Raw genomic sequence first — 25,887 nt, forward strand, 5'->3', positions numbered from 1 at the left:
TTCCGCAGAGGCAGGCTACGTGCTTGCGCAGCACGCACGGCTGGGGAGGGGTTCGCGGCGGGCGGCGGGCGGCGGGCGGCGGAGGCGCGGGGCCTGCTCCCGCCGGCACCATGGCCAAGACCGTGGCCTATTTCTACGACCCCGACGTGGGCAACTTCCACTACGGTGAGGAAACAGGGCTATGCATGAGGGGTTGGGACGCGGAGTTTTTGAGGCGGGGGGTTGCAACTCCAGGGGTGAGAGCTGACGAACTCTCTTCTCCCCACCCCCAGGAGCTGGACACCCTATGAAGCCTCATCGCTTGGCATTGACCCATAGCCTGGTCCTGCATTACGGTCTCTATAAGAAGATGATCGTGAGTTTCGCCGCCTCGGCCGGGGGTTGGTGGGGGTGGGGCGAGCTGTGGCGGAAGGGATAGGTGGGCTGGACTGAGTGCATCAAGTGCAACCCGCCACTAGAGTAGCGGGGAGCTGGATAGAAGACACCGGAGTACCTTGAAAGTGCCGGGTGTTGGAGGTGGCGTCCTCTGCTTAATGGAAAGTACTTTCTCAGCTCAGGTCGGCCACCCTCTGACTATAGGCACACTAGCCCTTGGCCTAGGGTTAGGGTGATGTGGGGGCTGGTTTGAAGACAGAAGGAGTGTTCCTCCTCTGCATTTTAGAGTGTGGATAGGGCCTTGGTCTCAGGAATTAGGGTTAGGGGAGCGGATATCGCTGTATCAGGGTGTAAGGTTTACCCTCAGTTCCCACTCCTCTTTTGCCACCTTTCTTTACCTCCAAGGAGCTAGGGCTCCAGGGTGGAACGATACTGCCGTGTTTGTAAATGTGTATGTGCGTGTGGAAGAGAGGAGAAATCTGAAGTATTCCGTTTTCAGCCCGGAATACCTCTGCATGGTTCTGCTTAATCGCTATCCAGTTTTTCATCTCCCAGACATACACATGCTGTCCTCCCAGCATGGAATTTATGGCTGTGATATGAGATAGTAACAGTTAAGCCAGGCCAGGTGTGGTGGCCCATGCCTGTAATCCCAGAACTTTGGGAGGCTGAAATGGGAGGATCGCTTGAGGCCAGGAGTTGGAGGCCAGCTTGGGCCACAGTGGGACCCACATCTCTACAAAAATAAAAAATAAAAAAAGTAGCCATGTGTGGTGGGTGTGCCTGTAATCCTAACTACTTGGGAGGCTGAGGCGAGAGGATGGCTTGGGCCCAGGAGTTTGAAGTTACAGTGAGCTATGATCAGCAGCCTGAGTTGACAGGGAGGACCTTGTCTCAAAAGAAAAAATAAGACAAAACAGCTAAGCCCAGGCTTTATGTGTTGCTAGGGAAGCTAGTGAACAATATGAATGAATGTTCATTGCTTGTGCCCAGGCACAGACAAATAGATTGGTCATAGAAAAGACTGAGGTGATGTTAGTGCAGGAATCTTTATCCCTTGAGATTGTTTGCCTATATGTACCTGTGTGCATTTTCTGGGAGAAGAAAGCTCTTTCTTGTCCAGTTTTCAAAGAGGTGTGACACATCCCCCCGACTTTCCAAAGATAGTAAACTTTTGATTTTAATTAGAAAGTTGACATATATCCCATATATTTGACTCCAGAAAGAAGAATCCAGAGGAAAGAGGACAGAATCAGAGCTTGGGGGAGGAGATGAGCGTGGAGAGAACTGGGAATAGGAGATCCAAGAAACAGGGCAGGTGGATCAGGGCTCAAAGTTGAGAAGGTACAATAGGCTGAGCTGGAGGTGGAAAGGAAAAGAAATGGTCTTCAGGGGGCTCATTCGTAATAACTCACCTAGTTAATCGGAGTCTCTCTATTGACTTAAGGATTGTGGGATGAGGGGAATGCTATGTTTGGCTTCATACAGTCTCCAGGGCTGGGTTCAGTATGGGTGGTCTGAGTCTGTGGAGTGGGGCTGACTCTGGCTGGGTTCATCTTGTGTCTCCATCCTGAGGTCTTCAAGCCATACCAGGCCTCCCAGCATGACATGTGCCGCTTCCACTCCGAGGACTACATTGACTTCCTGCAGAGAGTCAGCCCCACCAATATGCAAGGCTTCACCAAGAGTCTTAATGCCTTCAACGTAGGCGATGACTGGTGAGGGAGGACTGGGACTTTTGATGTCTAATAGTTTAATGCCAAGCCCTTCAGTGAGGTCTTTTGGCAGCAGTGGGAAGATCTCAAGGGGGGCCTACTTGTCAATGAATCATAATTCACTTACTTGTTTATTCAATAAATATTTATTGGTCACTTGTTCTAGGCCAGGCCCTGTGCTAAGTGCTGGGAATGCAGTGATGAACAAAAACAAAATTTGAATACTGTATTTTTGCTAAGTCTTATGAAGAAGAGGTGTATAACAGATTATGAGAGTATATATGTGGAGAATTGTTTAGCCTGGTGTAGTGGCTGGTCGGTGGGGCCTTCCTAGAGGAAGTAAAGATTGAGCTGAGATCTGAAAAAAGAGTAGAATTAATGAGATGAAAGGTGGTTGAAGGGTGAGGGGAGGAGTATAGCAGGCAGTAGGGACAAGTGCTAAGGGTCTGTGGTAGGATTGAGTATGACTCATTTGAGGAACAGAAAAAAGGCCAAGTGCAGAATATGAAGAGGAGGTGAACTGAATTGAGGCTAAAGAAATAGGGCCTTTTAAAAGTAAACAGCTCTATTATGAATTGGGGTTTTTACCCCTAGAGTAGAGGGAAGCTATCAAAGTTTTTTAAAAAGTCCTGATCTTAAGAGGGCAGTTAAAAAAACAAAAAAACAACAAAGGAGTGGTTTGATACCATTAGGTTTACATTGAGCTTGTATCATCCATAGAAGAGTCAGGATTAGACCCTGTGGGGAAGGGAGTGGACAACAAAGATAAGCCATGATCTTTGCTTACATTCTACTCTACTTCCATGAAAAAATAGTAACCATCACAGCTACCAGTTCCTCAATTCTACTTATTTTTGTTTTTAAACTTTCTATTAGGGAAAATTTCAAAAATTTCAGAAAGTGAAGTAGTGCAGTGACTTCCCATCCATCACCTAGCTTTAACACTTAGGAGCAAATGGCCACTCTTTTTTTTTTTGAGACAGAGTCTCACTCTGTAGCCCAGGCTGGAGTGCAGTCTTGACTCACTGCAACCTCTGCCTCTTGGGTTCAAGTGATCCTTATGCCTCAGACTCCCGAGTAGCTGGAATTACAGGTGCCTGCCACCATGCCCGAATAATTTTTGTATGTTTAGTAGAGATGGGGTTTCACCATGTTGGTCAGGCTTGTTTTGAACTCCTGACCTCAGGTGATCCACCAGCCTCAGCCTCCAAAAGTGCTGGGATTACAGGCATGAGCTGTTGCGCCCGGCTGAGCAAATGGCCACTCTTACTTCATCTATACTCCCTCATGTTAGATTGTTTTAAAGCAAATCCTCGATGTTATATCCTTTTATCCATAAATATTTTATTATGTATCGCTAAATGATACTCTTTTAAAAGAAAAAGTATCATTATCAAACCTAAAAAGTTAAGTGATTCCTTAATGTCATCAAATATGCAATCAGTATTCAAATTTCTGCAGTTGTCTCATAATTATTTTGTAGTTAGTTTAAATCTGGATCTAAACAAGGTCTACACAATGCTTTTGATTGATAGGTCTCTTAAGACTTTTAATTTGTAGCTTTTCTGTCACTCCCTTGAATGTATTTCTTGAAGAAACCAGATTGTTGATCCAGTAGAGTTTCTTATGAGAGCTACCATGTATTGAGTGCTTACTCTCTAGGTATTATGCCAAGGGTTGCTGGGAAATCCACTTAATTCTCATGCCAGTCCTTAGATATATTATAATAGACCTTTTTCTGATGTTATACATAAGTAAACTGAGGTTTGGGAATATTTAGGTAACTTAGCCTCAGTCACATAACTGGCCATTGGGGAGTGTGCATGATCCAGATCCCAGGTTTTTAAACCACTAATCTGTTTTCCTGAAAGATCTTAATGACAGATCTTTCTGTCATTAAGAAATGACAGGGCTGTAGGATAGAGGCCAACTCATTAGGATGGCATTGGCACCTTTCCAACTTTATCCCTACACCTTAGCTGCACGGGATGCCTTCCTGGAATGCCCTTAGTTCTGTATTCAGCCTCTTCAAGGCCTTCTTAGTCTTCATACACCATCTCCATGAAAACTTTCTTGACCACACCAGCCCATAGAGCTCTGTCCTGCACACACTGCACTGCTCATTTGGTGTTCAGTCACGTGCTGTCTCGGGAGAGTTCTTGTTTTTTTGTTACTATTCCTGCTGCTATTTCTGAGCTCACTTTCTAGGTCTGAGAATACAGGGTCAGCCCTTAAGCCACACTGGGGTCCTGTAGATGCTGTTTGTGCAATTAGGGAATGCTAATTAGAATACTATCTCTGGGCTATTTATGCTGCATCAGTCTTCCTGTCAAACAAGTTACAGTTGTCTTATCTGTATTTCTGATGAGAATCAGGAATTTTTCTTCTGTTTAATGAATTTCCAATTGCTTTCAAAGTATTCTAACATAAATAGCCAAATTGTACTACAGGCCTTTAAATGAAAAAAATAAAAAAGCAGTCCCAGGCCGGGCGTGGTAGCTCATGCCTGTAATCCCAGCACTTTAGGAGGCCGAGGCGGGTGGGTCACCTAAGGTCAGGAGTTCAAGACCAGCCTGGCCAACACGGTGAAATCCCATCTCTACTAAAAATACAAAAATTAGCCAGGCGTGGTGGTGCATGCCTTTAGTTCCAGCTGCTTTGGGAGGCTGAGGCAGGATAATTGCTTGAAGTCAGGAGGCGGAGGTTGCAGTGAGCTGAGATTGCGCCACTGTACTCCAGTCTGGACAACAGAGCGAGACTCTCTCAAAAAAAAAAAAAAAAAAAATTCTAGACCTCTCCCTTTCACCCATAAATCCCTCTGCCCAGTGACAGCCACTTTCAGCTCCTTTCCCTATGTCTTCTGGTATTTACCTTTGGATTTTTAAATAATAATAATATTAATTGACTATTATTACTAATCTGTAATCCTTAGGGAATACCTGTTATATACTAGGTACTGTTCTAAGTGCTTTACAGCCGTTAGCTTATTTAATCTCAACAACTCCTGTGAAGCAGGATCTATTATTGTTTCATTTTACAGATGAGGACACTTAGGCACAGAAAGGTGAAACAGTTTGTACAACCTCACTATCATTAGTAGGTGTTAAAGAACTAGAATTTGAACCTAAGTAGTCTGGCTCCAGAATCTGTGCTTGTAATCATACTGCCCTCCTGTATTGTCTCTCATTGCTATTTCTTCGTCTGTCAATTTTAGGTGGTATCTGTTAAGCTCTTAGTATGGGATATGAGCATTTAGTCTTCTTACACCATCACGTTGGCTTCCTTTCCCCTTTCAGCTTCATAATAATTTAAAAATAAATCAGTATTCTATGTTTACATTATTATAACTCTGAAAGATTCATTTACTATCAAGCCAAATAGTATAGTGTGATTTAATCTATTTTCTTCTAAAGCTTTTTGTTTTTCCTGGAGCTGACAATTGCATTATTTTTTCATTTGCTTAGTTTTCTAGGTATTAATCTCTAATTCTTTCCAAACCTTTTGAGAAACTGTAAAACTCTACAATTCTCGCTGGAACCTGGGAGGCGGAGGCTGCGGTGAGGCCACTGCACCCCAGCCTGGGCGACAGAGCGAGACTCCATCTTAAAAAACAAATAAACAAAAAGCCCCTACAGTTCTGTTTTTCACATGGTCAAAAGTGTCAGCTGCACTATTTTTCTTTTTTTTGAGACCTAAAACTAGGGATTGCCTAAGCCTTTCCTCTTTAAAAAGTCAGGTTTATATAGGTATAACTTGCATACAGTAAAATTAACCTTTTTTAGGTGTAAGAGTTCAGAGAGTTTTGATAGAATATATCAAGGTGTAGGGCCAGCGCTGATGGCTCACACCTGTAGTCCCAACACTTTGGAAGGCCAAGGCAGGAGGATCACTTATGCCTAGGAGTTCGAGACCAGCTTGGGCAACATAGTGAGACCCTGTCTCTGCAAAAAAAAGAAAGTATCAAGGTATAGGAAATTTCCATTACCTGACAAAGGTCACTCACCCTTTTGTAGTTAATATCTTCTCTCCAACCTAGATCCAGCCAACTACTGATCTGATGTCTGTCCTTATATTTTACTTTTTCCAGAATGTTGCATAAATGGAGTCATACAGTAAGTAGCCTTTTGTGTCTGGCTTCAAGCCTTTGCTTTTTATAAAGAATAACAATGGTAATAATTATAACTGACATTTATTAAAGGCTTAGCAGATACTGTATACTGTGCCACAGGCTTTTTGTGGGTTATCTCATCACCGTTTCACACATGTAGGTATACAATTCTTTCTTTAAAATGTGTGACTGTGAAGAATATTATTGAACATTATGTTAAAATGTGTTACACTGAGACTAAGAAAAACAGAGCTCATGTTTTCTTTCAACTGATTGCCTTTTAACATTGTACTTCAGTACCTGGAAGCTGCTTGCTTCTTTCCCCAGCTAGGATACAAACTCCCTGACAGTTAAATGCTTCTTTACTTCCCATCCAGTGCCTTGCACAGGGCTTGGTACATGGTTTGATCCAAAATATTTGTTGAATAAATTTGCAGATAGCACAGGTGTGTAGGAGGGGGAGAGAAGGTTCTTGAAAAATGGAGATTGGAGGAAACTGGAGTGGGGAGGGAGGTATGGGAAGGGCCCAGACAGAGGCAGGAGGGTTCCAACTTGTTCCTCTTCCCTGCAGCCCAGTGTTTCCCGGGCTCTTTGAGTTCTGCTCGCGTTACACAGGCGCATCTCTGCAAGGAGCAACCCAGCTGAACAACAAGGTGACATAGTCCCGAGTCCTGTTCCTCCTTTCCTCTAGATCCCTGGACTCGGGATTTAACCCTGATCCTGGGCTCCCAGCTTGAGGGGTGGGCAGGAAGGACTGTGACTTGGGTGTTTGTCTTTCAGATCTGTGATATTGCCATTAACTGGGCTGGTGGTCTGCACCATGCCAAGAAGTTTGAGGTGAGTGAGGAGGTGATGGGAAAGACAGTGGCCATCCTCGGGTAGGTGTTTAGGATGATGGTGGGGGGCAGCTGGGTAGGGGAACTGCTCCTCTCTTTATGAGACCACTGTCTTGCCATAGGCCTCTGGCTTCTGCTATGTCAACGACATTGTGATTGGCATCCTGGAGCTGCTCAAGTAAGTAGCCCAGGAGGAGATGGGGGCAGTTACGGGATTCTTGGCTGAGAAGGTCTCTCAGACCCAGCCCTGACCTTGACCTCCCTCCTCCCTGACTAGCTTCTCCCAAGTTCTTGATGCTTTATTCAGGCTGCCTCTTCCACTGCTACAGATTCCCTGCTGCCTGCTCACATTTCAGCCTTCTCTGCATATCCCTCTTCTGTCCCTGCCTCTAGCCTCTAGCCTGGAGCTCCCAGTTGCCTTTAGGGAACTGGTGATACTAAGTTTCAGGTGACCAGGGCAGAAGCAGACTCTTCACAATTCGAGACCCGGTGTTTGGGAGGAGTGGGTCAGGGGTTCTCTTCTAGCTCAGACCCTGGCTTTGGCTTCCCTCCAGGTACCACCCTCGGGTGCTTTACATTGATATTGACATCCACCATGGTGACGGGGTTCAGGAAGCTTTCTACCTCACTGACCGGGTCATGACGGTGTCCTTCCACAAATACGGAAATTACTTCTTCCCTGGCACAGGTATGGGAATAGGGATTACTTTCCCATTTGCACCCTTCAGCTTTTTACTATGCCTCCTTCTCAGCCTTCTAGTCTCATTTCAGGTGTCCCCTCCTCAGAGAAGCCTTTCCTGACCACCCCAGTTGTCACAATCACCTCCTTCCCCATTCCTCTGTTACATCAGCCTCATTCGAATCCTCAGAACACTCACTGCTATTTATGTTTATTGTGGTTTTTTCTTTTGTTTTGTTTATTGCCTCCCTCTTGCCTACTCCCTAAGAATATAAGCTTGGTGGCATATCGTAAATTTCATTAGTTCCGTTCACTGCTGCATCCCTACTGCCTAGGACACAGTTGGCTGAGAGTAGATCCCCCAAAACTCTTTGCCAAATGAATGCAAGCTGCAAGAGATTTAGTGGCTCTAGGGAGTTTATGGTGAGGCTACATAGATGCAGTGAGAGGCTCCCAGAGTGCAGATTGGGGTTGAAACAACTGGGCTGTGGGTGCTTCCCATGTGTGGCTACCACCACCCGCTTCCCTATAGGTGACATGTATGAAGTTGGGGCAGAGAGTGGCCGCTACTACTGTCTGAATGTGCCCCTGCGGGATGGCATTGATGACCAGAGTAAGTATTGAAGTCTTCCCTCTGTTCCCTAGGCCCCTTCTTTTTCTCCTTGAAATAACCTCTTCTGCCTCGTATCGTCTGCTGTTGGGTCCAGGTGTCCTTAAGGATGAAGGGCCTTCAGAGGGACCATGAATCCCTGGGAATTGTATGCAACATATCATGTATATGTGCTTTTTTCTGGGAAAAGTCATTGGCTTTCATCAGTCACTCACAGCAGTCTGGGATCCCTTCCAGAAGTTTCAGACCAAAGATTTGGTTCTTTTGGGTTGCCCCTTTCCTGGGCTACATGCTCGCTCAACCCCCTTTTTCCTTTTGTTCCCTGTCTCCCCATCCCCTTGGGGTGCCAGGTGCCCATCTTTGGCCCTCTCCCAGGTTACAAGCACCTTTTCCAGCCGGTTATCAACCAGGTAGTGGACTTCTACCAACCCACATGCATTGTGCTCCAGGTAATACTGTCAGTTCCTCCTCAGGAGTGTTCTGCCTGGGCTTGGGGAAAGAGGGCAAGGGAAGAGGAGGTTCTTTAGGTTGGTGATAGACGGGGTATCTGTGATGTTCTGATCAGTTATCTCACTGCACTTGCCTGGGCTTTTGCTTTTTGCAGTGTGGAGCTGACTCTCTGGGCTGTGATCGATTGGGCTGCTTTAACCTCAGCATCCGAGGGCATGGGTGAGACTTGCTCTCCTTCTTCTCCGCAAGGTTTTCAAGTGGCCTTGAACTTCAGTACGTGGGTGGGGGTAGTTGGGGAATGGGCCTCACCTCTGCTTGGAAATCAAAAGTAGCTATAAATTGTACTTGAACTAGAAATGTCATCTTGAACAGAGTTCCCTAGATGGTCATTCATTCACAATATATTTTTATTAAGCACCTATTATGTTCCAGGCATCATACCACATCATGGGGATGGAATGAGGAGTCTCCTGTGGAGTTTACAGTTTAGGAAACAGACAAAAAATAAATAATCAAATAAAATAGATTGTTATAGATTCTATGAAAGAAAAAAGAAAGCTGAGACACAGGATACAATGGGGGACCTACTTTAGATAGCATGATTTAGAAAAGTTTTTCTGAAGAAGTAAAATTTGAGCTGAGACCTGGAGACTAAGAAGGAGTGAGTCATAAAAGGAGCAGAGAGAAGCCTGTCCAAAGCGTTGACAAAGGCCCACAAAAGGCTCTGAGGGCTGGGCCCAGTGGCACACACCTATAATCCCAACACTTTGAGAGGCCAAAGTGGGAGAATTGCCTGAGGCTAGGAGTGTGAGACCAGCCTGGGCAACGTAGCAAGAGCCATCTCTACAGAAAATAAAAAACAACATCAGCTGGGCATGATGGTGCATGCCTATAGTCCTAGCTACTCAGGAAGCTGAGGCAGGAGGATCACTTGAGCCCAGGAGTTTGAGGTTACAGTGAGCTATGATTATGCCACTGGACTTCAGTCTGGGCAACAGAGTGAGACACTGTTTCTTTAAAAAAAAAAAAAAAAAAGGCTGTAGCAGGAATGAGCTGACGAAGTAGAATGCAGGGACAGGCTGGAGGTAGTTTGAGGTGAGGTCTGAGAAGCTGGCCATGGTGAGATTGTGCAGAGCCTTTAAACCCTGGTCAGGAGTTTGAATTATATTCCAAACATGATGGGAAACCATTGAAGGATTTTAAGCAGGAAAGTGACATGATCCAGTCTGTGTTTGAAAGTGACTATTCTGACTGCTGAATAGAGAAAAGTTTGGATGGGGAATGGGGATGGAAGTGGGAAGACCAGTTAGGAAGCCATGGTGTTGGTTAGGTGCCCAGACTAAGGTGAACGAGGTGGCAATGAAGAACAACAGCCACAACCCGGCTGTTTCAACACACACACACATATATATGGTTTTCTTTTTTTCTTTTTTGAGATGGAGTCTTGCTCTGTCGCCCAGGCTGGAGTGCAGTGGCACGATCTTGGCTCACTGCAAGCTCTGCCTCCTGGGTTCAAGCGATTCTCCTGCCTCAGCCTTCTGAGTAGCTGGGACTACAGGCATGTGCCATCATACCTGGTGCTCTCTCTCTCTATATATAAGTATATATATATATTTTTTATTTTTAGTAGAGACTGAGTTTTGCCACATTGCCCAGGCTGGTCTCAAACTCCTGAGCTCAGGCAATTCATCTGCTTCAGCCTCCCAAAGTGCTAGGATTACAGGCGTAAGCACCGCACCGGGCATGAGTTATATTTTCAAGGCTAGAATTGACAGAACTTGCATTGATGAGAGTAGTTGGTTAACACGCAGGGTGCCAGGGAGGGTGTTGAGCAGAACAGAGGTGGGACTGTGCTTTATTTTAAAATTTTTATTGAGACACAGCATATAAAGTATATGCAACTCTTAAGGGTATGACATAATGAATTTCACTATGCAGCTAAAGATTTGGAACATTTATAGTTTTTTTGTGCTCCTTTCAGGCAATATCTAAAGGTATTTACCTTGTCTTTTGATAACCTCCACATCTTCCTCTGGTTCCTTTTAACAGGGAATGCGTCGAATATGTCAAGAGCTTCAATATCCCTCTACTGGTGCTGGGTGGTGGTGGTTATACTGTCCGAAATGTTGCCCGTTGCTGGTGAGCACCCTCCTGATTTCCTCCCCTGTTGTCCAGTGTGAGCTAGGGTGTCCCTCAGATATGGCCACGTGGGCCCTTCAGCCCACTTGGTCAGCCTGCTCCCCTCTGCTGGTTGGTTTCAGGACATATGAGACATCGCTGCTGGTAGAAGAGGCCATTAGTGAGGAGCTTCCCTATAGTGGTAAGGACTGCCCCACAACACCCCCATAACAGGAAGGCCGTTCTCACCAGATTCCAGAATGACCTGGTTTGAAGGCAGATGGGAAATTTCACACTTTCAGAGCTCTGCAGACTAAACCCCTGGGCTCAGAGCAGGGAAAAGATTGGGCAGCTATTATGTAGGTGTTCTGGATGGGAAGGAAAAAGATTGGGAAATCTTGGTAGCTGCCTTTCTCAGTCTGAGCCATACTTTCTCCTCTCCTCCCCAAGAATACTTCGAGTACTTTGCCCCAGACTTCACACTTCATCCAGATGTCAGCACCCGCATCGAGAATCAGAACTCACGCCAGGTCAGCAGCTCAGAAAAGCTGAGCACAAACTTCTCCTGAAAGGTGGAATTCAGGAGAAGTCAAAGATGTGGGAAGTAGGAAAAACCAAGGAGAAGGAAGTTCTAAGTCATCACTGTCACTGTTATTGGCTAGGAGGCAGTCCAGGTTAAAGTAGAGGCAGTTGGGGTTGGTGGGGAGGGACAGCTATCAATTGGGGGACCTGAACTAGAGGTACCATCGAGATGAAAACCAGGATGGTAGGGGTAAAAGGCAACTAGGAGATTGCATGCCCTAGGAATCACTGAGAACTTCTCGCTCTCTATTCCTCATTTCTAACCAGTATCTGGACCAGATCCGCCAGACAATCTTTGAAAACCTGAAGATGCTGAACCATGCACCTAGTGTCCAGATTCATGACGTGCCTGCAGACCTCCTGACCTATGACAGGACTGATGAGGCTGATGCAGAGGAGAGGGGTCCTGAGGAGAACTATAGCAGGTCTGGGAGCAGGGACTTCAGCCTACTTCCAATAGGCTTGCTGGGGAGGTTTAAAAGGGAAAAAGTAAATGAGAAGGTATTAGCTTAATTGCTTCTGGCTTACTTCCTTTAGTCTGCTACAATTTCCTCACTCTTTTCTTTGCTGTTATAACACGTATTTATTGTAAAATTTTAAAACAGCACCAAAATATGTTGTTTGCTTTCACACAATCCCAGACCCATTCCACAGGAGTAACCACTGTTAATAGTTTTTATTTTAGATAGGCCTTTTTCTATAGATTGCAAATATGCTGTTCTGTATGTACATACAAACAAACACATACACACTCATTTACAGTTTGTGTGGTTTTTAGTTTTTTATAAATACAAATAGAGTCATTCTACATATGCTGCTTTACATGATATGGCTGGTTCCAGTTAGCTAATATAAATCTGCCTCAGTATTTTATCAGCTGTATAATAATCTATTGTGTGGATAGATTATTTTCCATTTTTTTGGTATTACAGTAATAATGTGGCAATGAACCCCCTTACATATACATCTTTGCATTCTTGTTTGAGTGGGTTAGATCGTAGAACAGTTGCTGCTAGGTCAAAGGCTGTGTGCACTAATTTTTTTTTTTTTTTTTTTTTGAGACAAGGTCTCATTCTGTCATCCAGGCTGGAGTACAGTGGCATGATTATAGCTCACTGCAATCTTGAACTCCTAGGTTCAAGTGATCCTCCTGCCTCAGCGTCTCGAGTAGCTGGGATCATAGGTGTGCACCACCACACCTGGTTAATTTTTTTTTTTTTTTTGTAGAGACGGAGTCTTGCCTTGTTGCCCAGGCTGCTCTCAAACTCCTGGGCTCAAATTCCCACCCTGGCCTTCCAAAGTGCTGGGATTATAGGCGTGAGCCACTGAGCCTGGCCTAAATTTTTTTTTTTTTTTTTTGAGATGGAGTCTCGCTTTGTCACCCAGGCTAGAGTGCAGTGGCGCGATCTAGGCTTACTGCAAGCTCCGCCTCCCGGGTTCACGCCATTCTCCTGTCTCAGCCTCCTGAGTAGCTGGGACTACAGGTGCCCACCACCACGCCTGGCTAATTTTTTTGTATTTTTAGTAGAGATGGGGTTTCACTGTGTTAGCCAGGATGGTCTCGATCTCCTGATGTCGTGATCCGCCAGCCTTGGCCTCCCAAAGTGCTAGGATTACAAGCGTGAGCCACTGCGCCCGGCCTAAAATTTTTTATATTTGCTGCCAAATTACCATCCAGAAAGTCTGTAGTGGCTTATGGTCTTGCCAGCATTTTACTCAGTCTTTCCAGGTCTTGAGCTGGACAGGTCACTGCCTGCATACTGCTCTCTAAGGCTCTTTGATTTCTTTGCTCTGTTAATTTTTTCGGGTGGGATAATTGTATTGTGGTTATGTTGTTTTTCAAAAAAAAAAAAAGTCTTTGTCTTTCTGAGATACATACAAAATATTTGTAGGTGGAATGAATTAGGGGGAAAAAAGGATAGGATAGAATTTTTTTTAAATCCCAAAACTTGACTGAAAAATGAAAGGAAAAGACAACAGAACCCAGAAGTACAGAAACAGATGCACTTAATGGAGAACAGATTTCCTTACATGACTGAGGGATAACCACAGCTGGACACTTGTGGGACACGCAGTCCTGCTCCCACGCAGGGTTAGAGGTTTGAGCCGGCTCTGCTGCAGAGCTTGATGGGCTTCTCAGCCCCTTCTAGAATCTGCTTCTGTCTTAGAGTTCAGGCCTCCGTATCTCTCCTCTGGACCTGGGCTTTACTGCTCTGACTCTTGGGGCCCTCTCCAGCTCTCCTCCTCCAAGGATATCCCCTGATCCCCTCTCCTGGGTGAGGAAGTGTCTGAACATCTGGCTTCAGGGCTTCCAGGATTTACGGAAATTGCTTTTCATTGTCTGGTTTGGTTTGGTAAAACCTGTTTTTAAGTTCTTCCTTTTGTAGAGGTTTGGGTTTTTTATCAATAGCTCCACGCTGGCATCTGGGCCTAGTCTCTGCATTATAATAATACCACCCGCTTTCAACAGCCAGCAGAAGCCTCAGGCCTCTTCCTGTTCCTAAGCCCTACCTCTCTGTCAGGCCACCCACTGAGTTTCTGTTCTTCTTTGATGCCTATAGCTCCAGGTTGCATATGACTTGCAGAGTAGAAATAGGAAGAGTTACCACTTTTTGTGGGTTTGCCAAGCACCAGACACTACTAAGTGCTGTCTATTACAACATATGTATAATCATTCTGTTGCCATCAGACAACTCTGATAGCTTTTATTCTCAGATTAACACTGGAGGAATCTAAGGCTCAGCAAGACTAAGTAACTTTCTTTCTTTCTTTCTTTTTTTTTTTGAGACAGAGTTTCGCTCTTTTTGCCCAGGCTGGAGTACAATGGCATGATCTTGGCTCACCGCAACCTCTGCCTCCTGGGTTCCAGCGATTCTCCTGCCTTAGCCTCCCAAATAGCTGGGATTACAGGCATGCGCCTCCACGCCCAGCTAATTTTTTTTTGTATTTTTAGTAGAAATGGGGTTTCTCCATGTTAGGCTGGTCTCAAACTCCTGACCTCAGGTGATCTGCCTGCCTGGGCCTCCCAAAGTGCTAGGATTACAGGCTATAGGCATGAGCCACCTCGTCTGGCAAGACTAAGTAACTTTCTGAAGGTCACGTGGCTAGTTAAATATCAGGGCTGAGATTCAACCTGATTCTCTGATTCCACACCTTTAACGCTGTGCACTTAGAAGTAACTGAGACATTGCTTACCCCGCAGATAAGGCCTTTCCTGGCTTAGTTCCTTAGTTTCTCTTTGATGACTTTCTCTATTCTCCGTGTCCCAGAGAATACGTTTCTATTTTTTTTTTCTTTTTCTTTTCTTTTTTTTTTTTTGAGACAGAGTCTCACTCTGTTGCCAGGCTGGAGTGCAGTGGCTAATCCCGGCTCACTGCAACCTCTGCCTCCCAGGTTCAAGCGATTCTCCTGCCTCAGCCTCCTGAGTAGATGAGATTACAGGCATGTGCCACCACACCCGGCTAATTTTTGTATTTTTAGAGTAGAGACGGGGTTTCACCATGTTGGCCAGGATGGTCTTGATCTCTTGACCTTGTGATCCACCTGCCTTGGCCTCCCGAAGTGCTGGGATTACAGGTGTGAGCCACCACACCTGGCCTTTGAGAATACTTTTTGAAAAAGAAAGAAACCAATATTGAGTACCTGTTGGGCCCTGTTTTGCTTTCACATCCATTCTTTCACTGTGGGTTTATAATACCACATCACTCTTCTTAAAATTAAAACTCTCCTTTACCTTGCACTTAGAAGAAAATCCAAAATTTTGACTGTGGCTTAAAAAGGTCCTGCATGCTAGCCCTTACCTACACCCAGGATCTCATTTCTAACTACTCTCCTTCATGCACAGTGCTCCCAGCTGTCCTGGCCTCCTTGTTCTTTTTTTTTTGAGACGGAGTCTTGCTCTGCCGCCCAGGCTGGAGTGCAGTGGCCGGCTCTCAGCTCACTGCAAGCTCCGCCTCCCGGGTTCAGGCCATTCTCCTGTCTCAGCCTCCCGAGTAGCTGGGACTACAGGCGCCCGCCTCGTCGCCCGGCTAGTTTTTTGTATTTTTTAGTAGAGACGGGGTTTCACCGTATTAGCCAGGATGGTCTCGATCTCCTGACCTCGTGATCCGCCCGTCTCGGCCTCCCAAAGTGCTGGGATTACAGGCTTGAGCCACCGCGCCCGGCGCCTCCTTGTTCTTACTGGAGTACATCAGTCTCTTTCCATTTCATGATCTCTGTAGTTGGTTTTCTTGCAGCTTGGAATGGCCTTCCTGAAGTCTTTCCCTGGTTAGCTCCTCCTGAGACTTGAGGTCTTACGTTCATAAGGTCTTATGTGCCAGTATTCCTGTCTGAAATTTCACCCTTTTGCTCCCATCACCTTCAGTCATATCACTTCATTTTATTAATTGTACTCTCCATCATCTGAAATTATCATATTTATTTACTTTGTTAGTTACTAGTCTCATTTATTAGGTAAGCTTTTTGAGGATAGACAAACCTTGTCTGGCTTGTTACTCTACTGTACTGCTAAGGTTTATGACAATGTCTGTATAGAGTAGTTCCTTAATGTTTATTTGATATGTGAATGGGTGAATGAATAGCAGTCTCTACCAACAAGAGGAGGAGTGGTTCTCAATGGGGCCTGAGAAATGGCTTTGGAAGAGGGTGATGGGAGAAGATTAGAACTTGGAGTGAGATCCTGACCTCTCTCCCCTTGCTTTGCAGGCCAGAGGCACCCAATGAGTTCTATGATGGAGACCATGACAATGACAAGGAAAGTGATGTGGAGATTTAAGAGTGGCTTGGGATGCTGTGTCCCAAGGAATTTCTTTTCACCTCTTGGTTGGACTGGAGGGAAAAGGAGTGGCTCCTAGAGTCCTGGAGTGGTCACCCCAGGGCTTTTGCTGACTCTGGGAAAGAGTCTGGAGACCACATTTGGTTCTCGAACCATCTACCCCCTTTTCCTCTCTCTCCTAAGGCCTGACAGTGGTACCTATTAGGGATGAGATATGGACAAGGATAGCTATATGGGACATTATTGGCAGTGGGCCCTGGAGGCCAGTCCTTAGCCCCCCTTGTCCCTTATTTCTTCCCTGCTTCCCTCCAACCCAGAGATTTTGAGGGATGAACGGGTAGACAAGGACTGAGATTGTCTCTGACTTCCTTCTCCCCTGGGTTCTGACTTCCTCCTCCCCTTGGTTCCAGGGAAGATGAAGAGAGAGGGATTTGGCAGGGGCTCTGGGTCCCTAACACCTGAATCCCAGATGATGGGAAGTATGTTTTCAAGTGTCGGGAAGATATGAAAATGTTCTGTTCTCACTTTTGGCTTTATGTCCATTTTACCACTGTTTTTATCCAATAAACTAAGTCGGTATTTTTTGTACCTTTCGTCTTTCTAGGAATGTTAATTCTTGCTAGTTTCCTGTTTATGAAAGGAGAGAGAAATGGGCGTGGTGATGCATGTAATGAAAGCATAGTTAACATTCATTCAGCACATATCCTATGTTAGGCCCTGTGTATGTATTCTACATTTATTATTGTATATATAAGAAGTTAATAGAGCATTTTGGTTAAGAGTTAGACAAACTGGCCGGGCGCGGTGGCTCAAGCCTGTAATCCCAGCACTTTGGGAGGCCGAGACAGGCGGATCACGAGGTCAGGAGATCGAGACCAGCCTGGCTAATATAGTGAAACACTGTCTCTACTAAAAAAATACAAAAAAACTAGCTGGGCGAGGTGGCGGGCGCCTGTAGTCCCAGCTACTCGGGAGTCTGAGGCAGGAGAATGGCGTAAACCCGGGAGGCGGAGCTTGCAGTGAGCTGAGATCCGGCCACCGCACTCCAGCCTGGGCGACAGAGCGAGACTCCGTCTCAAAAAAAAAAAAAGAGTTAGACAAACCTGGGCAGATTTCAGAGGAGTATAAGATGACTTCAGATTTTTGAGTCTGGGTGTTTAGAGTAGTGATGCTATTTGGTGAAGATATACTGAGATAAAACATGTTAAGTGCTTAGCACAGTGCCTGACATAAGTTGCCCATTAACTGTCTACGTGAAGAACAATGCTAAATACTGTAGTAGTCACAAACTTGGACCTTTCTCTGGAAGAGTACATTCCAGTCAGTAGTATGATAAATACTGTAGCAGATATAGACTGGTACAAGAAAGGACTGATAGATGGGTCACTTCCGCCCTCTCTTCTGATTCTTTCTCAATACTAGCTTAGAAAGTAGCTTTTGGACTTTTTGGACAGAAAGTCTGGAAAGCTCAGCACTAAGTCAAGTTTGAAGTATGGGAGGGACAGCTCTATGTAACATTCTATCAGGTCACTGTTAGAAGGTCTGGACCAAGAGAGATGAATGCCAAATTCAGGAGCCAGCCAGCTTGGCAGAGTCCCTGGTATATCTCAGGCCCTTGACTAGGCACTGGGGCTCTAGCGTAAGTAAGTCACTGACTCTACCCTTTGGGAACTTACACTTGAAATCTTGCTAGCTGTGGTCAAGATGATTCAGTCCATATTGTGAAGGCCGACTGTTGGCCACGTAACTGTCACACAAGGGACAGATGTAGCTGGGAGAATGGATGAAATTGCTCAGAGAGAAAGTCATGCTAGAAGAGCAAAGAATATACTCTTGGAGAATACTCATTCTTTTCACTTATGTTTGGTTTATGTCAGTGGGGAATCCTGGTTAAACATAGGGTTTGGCAGCAAATCAGACTAAGCTGGGTTTAAATTTTATATATCAATTATGCCTTCTTAGGCAAGTCACTTCAACTCTCAGAAAGTCCAAATTTACTATTTATAAAATTGTGAGGCTAGCAGAATCTATCACATGGGACTGTGGGGACTTAGAAAAATACATGTAGAGTGTTTTGCATAGTGCCTGGCAGAGAGCAAAGGGCATGGTTAAGTGGTAACTTATTGCTGTTTAGGCACATATTGGCAAATTAGTTTGTCCTGATTAGAAACAATTAGATGGTACCTAACCTGGAATTCAAACTAGGAAATTAAACTCCAGAGCGAGTCTGGTTTATCCTAGTGCTTGCCCAGGACGGAGCTCTGTTCTTGGTACCTTGCTTTCAAAACATGGTGGCTATCACTTTTATAATATTTTTCATGTGTTCCATGGGTATTGCACACATTAGAAACTGCATTCTCTTGGAAAACCTGGCACTAATTTTCTGCCAGGATAATGGTCTCATGCAATTTTTGGTCTGAGGTATGAGAGGGTCCAGGCTGTCAGGCTGTACATCCACGTGCGCGCTGCGTGGGAGCGAGACGCCTGCGCTGCTCCAACCGCCAGGGGGCGGTGCTCCCCGCCGCGGCCGCGGAGAGCTGCACCGCCCACTCGCCACCCCCCCACGTGGGTCCGAATGGTTAGGTCCGCCGGGCAGGTAGCGCGCTTCCGCGGCTTCCCTCCGCCCCTCTCCCTTCCCCCATTGGTAGGGGCTGCGGGTCCGGGCGGAAGTGGGGCAGGCGGGCGGGAGTGAGGCGTCGTTGTTGTATATTCATGAGGCGCGCGCAGCCCGGCATGCTAATGAGGCGGGGCGCGGCGGTTGGCTAAAGAGCTGCTGGCCAAAGAGCGGCTGGGCGGCGGCGGTCGCGGAGCTGCCGGGCGGGAGCGGCGTAGGCTCGGGGTTGCCGGCCAGCGTGAACCGGGACATGGAGCCGCCCGGCGGGGGCCTGGGGCCCGGCCGCGGGAGCCGGGACAAGAAGAAGGGCCGGAGCCCAGATGAGCTGCCATCGGCAGGCGGCGACGGCGGCAAATCTAAGAAATTTGTGAGTGTCCCTCCATCCGGCTCCTGCCTGGCCCCGTAAGCGCCCTCTGGACCCCTGCAGCCGGCCCCAGAGGCGCGCCTGCCTGGCTCTGGGGAGCCGCCCCCGCGCCTCCCTTCCTCGTTTCGCCCTGTCCGCGGCTCTGCAGCCCGACATCCTCCCCTTCGGGACCTCGGGAAGCCCCGGAGTCGCACCCGGCTCTTACCCCGGCCACCTCGGGGCTTCCCTCCCTCCCTAGCCCGCACATTTTGCCCTCCCGCCCGCATATCCCCGGCCGTCTCTCAGCCCCATCTCTCCCTTCTCAGCCTCACTTCCTTTCTTCTTCCTCCAGTACCCGAACACGCCTCCTCTTTTTTGGTCCCCTCTTCTGGGTCCATTTTCTCTTCTTACCCTTACCCCTTTTTTGGTATTCTCGTATTTCCTTCTACTAAAGGTCACTTCCTTCTCCATGATTGATCCTTTTTACCTGCTAACTTTCCTCCCGCCCAGTCCCCTGGGCCCTCCGCCGGGTGTCACCTGATAATCCTTCCCCTCAGGAATGTTACCTGACTTGAGCCCTACCCCCCTCCTTCTTTGGACATTTGTCCTGGCGATTACAGGCATGGGTTCCTGCCCAGGTCGTATGGTCACTGGGGCATGACGTTTATTTGCTTACCAGTATTTCTCTATCCAGAGAACCTCTCTTCCCTGTTGCTCATCACTTTTCAGAGGATTAGAACTCTCATGATTATGCCCTTCTTGACGTAGGGTGGTGGTAAATCTCTCCTGTGGGAAGAAAGTTGGACTGCGAGTTCAAGAAGTTTGTAATTGAATTGTTTTTTTTTACATTTCCCATGATAACCATCTCCTCAACTCCTTTTCTACTGCCTCTTGTGCCCCAAGGCGACTACTGGCTTCCCTTTGCGTGCCTGTAGAAGAGTAACCTTTCCTCAAGTGCCAGTTACTTTCAATCCGAGTCTGAAGGAATATTGATATACGTGTAACCCTATCATATTTCATTACCTTTTGTCCACACCATGGAGCCGTTTGGTTGCTTTTTGCTATAAAAGCTTTGTAAGATATGTGGCACTGTCCAGGAGAGGAAGAGTCTTGAATATTGATGCTCATTATAATAGCTAGTTATAACTGTAGCTCTTTTGTCTTCCAGGTATTTATGCCCTTACCCTAGTGTATCTTTCTACTAAACAAATGGCGTGTAACTCTTACCTCTTTCTCTTAGTCCCACCTCCCAACATTTTGACCCAGCTCCATCAATTTGGGAAGAAAAGTGATAAAGCAGTGGAAACAGGAAGAAAATGTTGTTTTTATGACTAGAGGGTTGAGATGTTAACCCTGGAAGGTTAGGTGTTTAATTCTAAATAGAATTAAAATAGTGACTCATCTCTTCCTATTTCTATTCTAGCAAGACCAAGTGCTCCTGGACTGCCCTTTCCAGTGATATCCGAGATTTCAGTAACCACCTGTTTTTATCTGGTGAACATCTTTTTTTTCCCCCCTAGAAATACAAGGTTAAGAGTATTGACACCCGCTCCTCCTTTGGTGACTAAAGCAGCATTTTTGTATCTTTCTTTAGGATAAGGATTGACACCTCCCTGCCATTATCTTTCCTTCCAAAACTTAAGTTCTAGGGCTCATATTCCTTCTATTTCTATATGTTTTTGTTTTGATTTTGTTTCCATGAGTACTGTTTGACCTTCCTCACCCGAATTCCAGCTATTACTGTTGACTCGTGGTGACCTCTGTGACTTGTTTTCAAGTCTTGAGTATAATTTTATATGTACTCTATTTTATCTAACAATTGTTTATTTCACAAATTTGAGAAGTCTACTATGTGTGTGGTGCTGTAAGGTGAGAAACCTGAGGAAGCTCAACCCCTTTTCACCTGTCTTTTGGAATGTCCATGAAGTCTTCTATATGTTTAGTGGATTTGGCTCAGGGTTGTTGGTATTTGCTTTAAAGAGGGTGGAGCTGAACCAAGTTCTCTTTTCTTTCTGCGGTGTTAGTCTTAACCCTTAATCTGCTGAATTTTTAAAACTAGATAGCTCAGGTAATTAGGAAAATTGCATTAGTAGCTAGGGAATTGGAAGGTTTCTAGGAAAGTAGTGCTTTTAACCCTTTTATTGCTAAATGTAACCTATCTCAAGGCATCAGAATATTCTTTCTTCCTCTTGCTCTTTTTCTGAGAACTCTGTGGAAATGAGAGATGAGGAGGAGCATTGCAATCCACTTCTCTGTGTCTCTGTATGTATATGTGGGTGGGTGGAGTGGGCAGATTGCTGGTGTGCTTTTGATACCCGTGACTTAGTTTTCTTGAACTATAGGCTAAAACTGAACTCAAAGCTCTTTCGCCGCCTCCACCTTTTCTAAAGTATGTGTCCTCTGGAGCTCCATTAAGAATGTACTTTATAAAACTGCACTGGTTTGGACTGAGTGTGACCGAAGGTTGTTTGCATTTGAGGGGTTATAATTCCTTTAGCTGCTACATACCTTTCCTGGCTTATGCAGGTTCTAAATACGGATTAACTAATGAGAACACAGAGCTCACAAATTGTCTAAGATCTGCTCTTACCCTCTGAGGCATCTTGTGTGGAAAGGAGATGGAGTCTCAGTTTAAAAGTGGTTGGGCATCATCTTTTAAAATCACATGATTGTTAGAGGTGCTGACAGTGAGTGGTTGAAGCCAGGCTGCCTGGTATTACCCCTTGGGTCTTCATGAGTCTGTCTTCTCCCGGGCCATGAGCATACCCCTTCTCCAGCATTATTCCATTTCCTTTCACAAGTCCTTAAGGTGAAGGAAAATAAAAATTCTAGGTCAACAGAGGGTTTTCTGACTTTTCAGCAGTGATGAATGTGGGTGTCAAATAGACTGATTTCCAAAATATGCATAAGGGGAGTAAGTAGAACCAGGATGTTAGGAGTATGCCTGCATTTAATAAACTTTGCATGCATTCTCATATAATCGGGAAAGTGATACATTCTAAGAGAGAATATTGCTTCCTGATTTCACTAGGAGCATAACTTTGTAAAACATAATTTTGGTGTGGGATTACAGAGAATTTTTTTTTTTCCTGAGACGGAGTCTTGCTCCGTCCAAGGCTGCAGTGCAGTGGCACGATCTCGGCTCACTGCAACCTCCGCCTCCCGGGTTCAAGCGATTCTCCTGCCTTAACCTTCCAAGTAGCTGGGATTACAGGTGTGCACCACCACACCTGGCTAATTTTTGTATTTTTAGTAGAGACAGGGTTTCACCATGTTGGCCAGACTGGTCTTGAGTTCCTGACCTCGTGATTCGCCAGCCTCGGCCTCCCAAAGTGCTAGGATTACAGGCGTGAGCCACCTCGCCTAGCTGAGAGAATTTTTACTATTATTAAAATTATTATTATTACAAATATTAAAATTTGTTTAATTTTGGATGCCTATATTGAGTTTTGGTCATGTTGCAGTCACGCAGTCTTCTAAATGGAAAGTAATAGAGTATAAATGTTTAGTTGTAGACTCCTGTCCAAAAGGAGAGAAATTAAAGGTAAAGGATGCCAGGCAGAATTTTAAGCAGATATTAGGAAACAATACGAAAGAAGTGGAGTTGTTCATGCAGATTTCTGCTTATATCCTCTTAAAACATTAACTTTAATCCAAAAGTTTGCAGAAAACTGAAAAATATACAGAGAACTTTGCAAAAGTTTGCAGAAAACTGAAAAATATACAGAGAACTTTGTACACCTTTTTTTTTTTTTTTTAAACAGATGATAAACGCAAGGATTATTTAGTTTGGAAAGAGGGAGGGGACCCTACAGGAATGTTAGTGAGATATTTGAGGTGACAGAATGATAGCTTAAAAATTTCTGCCATTCTTCCTGCCTTGTCTTAAGGACAGATCATGAGTCTACTTGGTGTGGTTACCTGTACTTTCTCAAAGAAAATTCTCCCTCACGGGAGGTGAAAGTGAGGGAATGCCTTACAATTAAAATCTCTGCCTTGGGAGAGTTGGTAAATTCTTTTAAAAAGAGCTGAAAATTTTATGACCGGTAAATTATGTTTATTATGAAAGCTAAGAAAATAGTGAGACATAATTTAATTTTGTTGATGGGTGCATGGGTCAGAATAATTTTATTTCATGTGTCATAGAATAACCTTTTGTTATTCCCCAAGGCCCTTGGTATCTTATAAATGTATTGCCAGGTTATTCTCGGGGAGTGTTATCTATCTTCCATGAAATGTAGTAGAGATTTAGGCCGGGCGCAGTGGCTCAAGCCTGTAATCCCAGCACTTTGGGAGGCCAAGACGGGCGGATCACGAGGTCAGGAGATCGAGACCATCCTGGCTAACACGGTGAAACCCCGTCTCTACTAAAAAAATACAAAAAAACTAGCAGGGCGAGGTGGCGGGCGCTTGTAGTCCCAGCTACTTGGGAGGCTGAGGCAGGAGAATGGCATAAACCCCGGAGGCGGAGCTTGCAGTGAGCTGAGATCTGGCCACTGCACTCCAGTCCGGGCGACAGAGCGAGACTCTGTCTCAAAAAAAAAAAAAAAAAAAAGATGCAATAGAGATTTAAAAGATAAGTTATATGTCACATATGATTTAGAAGAACAGTTAAAATAATTTTTATTGATAAATACTAGATGTTATAGAGAAGCAAAGAGTTTGTATATGCAGGTTTATATATCCCTTTTTATGTCTCAGTAGCTGAAATTATTCATGGCTACACAAATCATCCCCATTTTGAAGCAAACTTTGTATTACTTAAGTGGTTTTCTTTTTTCGTTGAGCCTCCTTTTCTTAATTACCTTTGTTTAAAAGCAGTAGGCAAAAAATTCATTTTGTGCTACCAGCAAAGCATTGGATGTTTGCCCCTCCTTGGGGTTAGGTGAGACAAAGCCACACTCTCCCCTTGCCTGGCTGCCTGTCACCTCCTCCCTCTGTTTTTATTCCTTTCCTACTTCTGTGGGGGCTGATTTGAGCCCTATAAATAGCCAGGCCTTTGGGGAATTAGGGGCAGTCAGAAACTGTTGATACTAAAATTTCTTAAAACCTTTCTGCTAAAAATTGAAAAGTAAAGAATACTTTAATTACCATGAACATATTTTACTGTCTTTTCTCCTTTATTTTTCCTTTTTTTTTTTTTACAAATTTCTTAGGATCCAGAAACCCTTTTTAAGAAAGTAAAAGAACTACTGAAGGAAAAGAGAAATAGACCAATATTTTAATGAATTTTACCACTGATTACAAGATGACTCTCATTGTTCTTTCAACTTTGAAATTCTTACTTCCATCCATTATTAAATCTTACTATGAGTGGTACCCTTAAAACTTCTGAGTTGGAAGGAACTTTAAATGTCATCAAGTCCAAACACCCACTCAGTGCAACAGTCACTTCTTGCAGTTGTAGGTTGGAAACATCAAGGGGCTAAGAGGTGGAAACTGGATGAACAAATGGAGGAGGAGCAGCAGAAATTTTGGATTCTGCATTTCCTTTACTAAATTTCAGGATCTTGGGAATGGCTGGAGTAGTAGAAAGAGATTATGTAAAAGGAACAGATTTACTAGAAGCTGTGAGACTGAAAGGAAAAAGATGAAAGAAATTGGCCCTCACGCCCTCTATTGCTTGGCTCTGTAACAGTTAGGGAGAGTCAATTTGCCCTTTAAATATTTGTTGAAATTTCTTTCCTCCAAGGCGGGAATAGAACAGATAAGGGAATGCAAATGAGAATTAGCATAACGGAATTGAATTAAAGGAAACATTCTCATATGGAAGATGGGAAAATTCCATCCTTGATGGTGGTTATGACTGGTCCTTAGTAGCTATCTGGGCATTTTGTTAGGGTAGCAAATACAGGTAGAGTTTATGGTGTCCTGTAAAATTTTCTGGATTTCTGATTTTGTAACTTATTTCGTGTCTTGTCAGTAGTGTCATGTGAAGGCTTTGGATTTGTAATTTCTTTTAAGATTTAAAATACTGTAAGAACCCAAGACAGGATGATTTATAAACCATTTTTGATACTGAAGGTCACAGAAAACCAAAGAGCATCATGCATTGATAGTTGGCCTTACGTCTTAGATCTATCTGTGTTTTATTTTCAGTGTCAGAACTTTAGGATCAAGTAGAAAAGATACCCTTCATCTCTATTTTTACAGCATTAGTGATAATATGTATATATATCAATGTATAATTAAAATACAATAAACTGCATATTTATTCATGAAACCATTTCTGTAGTCAAGATAATGAATATAGCAGCCACCTTCAAGTTTCCTGCTTCCCCGTTTGTTATCCTTCCCTCTCACACATCCTTGTCCTCCCGTCTCCAGATTACCACTGACTTTCTTTCTGTAACTATAGATTAGTTTGTGTTTTCTAGAATTGTATATAAATGGAATCATACAGTATGAACCCCTTTGCTGGGGGCTTCTTTTATTGTGATGTTTGGTCTTGCATATATCAATAGCTTATTCCTTTATATTGCTGAGTACTAGTACATTGTATGGATTTACACAATTTGTTTATTCATTTACCCTATTGATGGACATTTGGGGTGTACCCAGTTTCGGGAGTGCAGTTTTTGTCAGAACATTCGCATACAACTTTTTGGGCTGGACGTATGTCTTCATTTCTCTTGGGTAAGTACCCATGAGTAGAATGACTGAGTCATATGGTAAATCTGTGC

The 25,887-nt window shown here is 44.6% G+C and overlaps 2 protein-coding genes across 6 annotated transcripts in view; both read left to right on the top strand.

Annotated features, from left to right (window-relative positions):
- The first annotated feature begins 1 nt into the window (after nt 1).
- On the top strand, nt 2-16,840 carry HDAC3 (histone deacetylase 3). Of its 2 annotated transcripts, XM_033180850.1 has the most exons (15): nt 2-165; nt 273-355; nt 1,951-2,093; nt 6,770-6,851; nt 6,979-7,035; nt 7,157-7,212; nt 7,589-7,722; nt 8,246-8,326; nt 8,699-8,772; nt 8,928-8,992; nt 10,823-10,912; nt 11,035-11,093; nt 11,342-11,421; nt 11,741-11,898; nt 16,178-16,840. In XM_033180850.1, the coding sequence occupies exons 1-15, from the start codon at nt 111-113 to the stop codon at nt 16,245-16,247; spliced, it is 1,287 nt and encodes a 428-aa protein (XP_033036741.1). In that variant the 5' UTR covers nt 2-110; the 3' UTR covers nt 16,248-16,840. The 2 variants fall into 2 exon arrangements, with proteins under 2 accessions (XP_033036741.1, XP_033036742.1); XM_033180851.1 differs by lacking the exons at nt 2-165; nt 273-355 and adding an exon at nt 6,178-6,202 and having other exon boundaries at nt 1,954-2,093.
- Nucleotides 16,841-18,960: 2,120 nt separating this feature from the next.
- Nucleotides 18,961-25,887, top strand: part of DIAPH1 (diaphanous related formin 1) — a 106,999-nt gene continuing 100,072 nt past the window's right edge. For 2 of the 4 annotated variants that reach the window (XM_033180860.1, XM_033180863.1), the window contains exon 1: nt 19,112-19,228. In XM_033180860.1, the coding sequence (XP_033036751.1) occupies nt 19,112-19,228 (117 nt within the window). Of the gene's footprint in view, nt 19,229-25,887 lie in introns of all 4 variants that reach the window. The other 2 variants (XM_033180861.1, XM_033180862.1) reach the window with 2 other exon arrangements.

Source organism: Trachypithecus francoisi, unplaced genomic scaffold, assembly GCF_009764315.1.
Source record: "Trachypithecus francoisi isolate TF-2019V2 unplaced genomic scaffold, Tfra_2.0 Lachesis_group2, whole genome shotgun sequence".
NCBI classification, from domain to species: Eukaryota; Metazoa; Chordata; class Mammalia; order Primates; family Cercopithecidae; genus Trachypithecus; species Trachypithecus francoisi.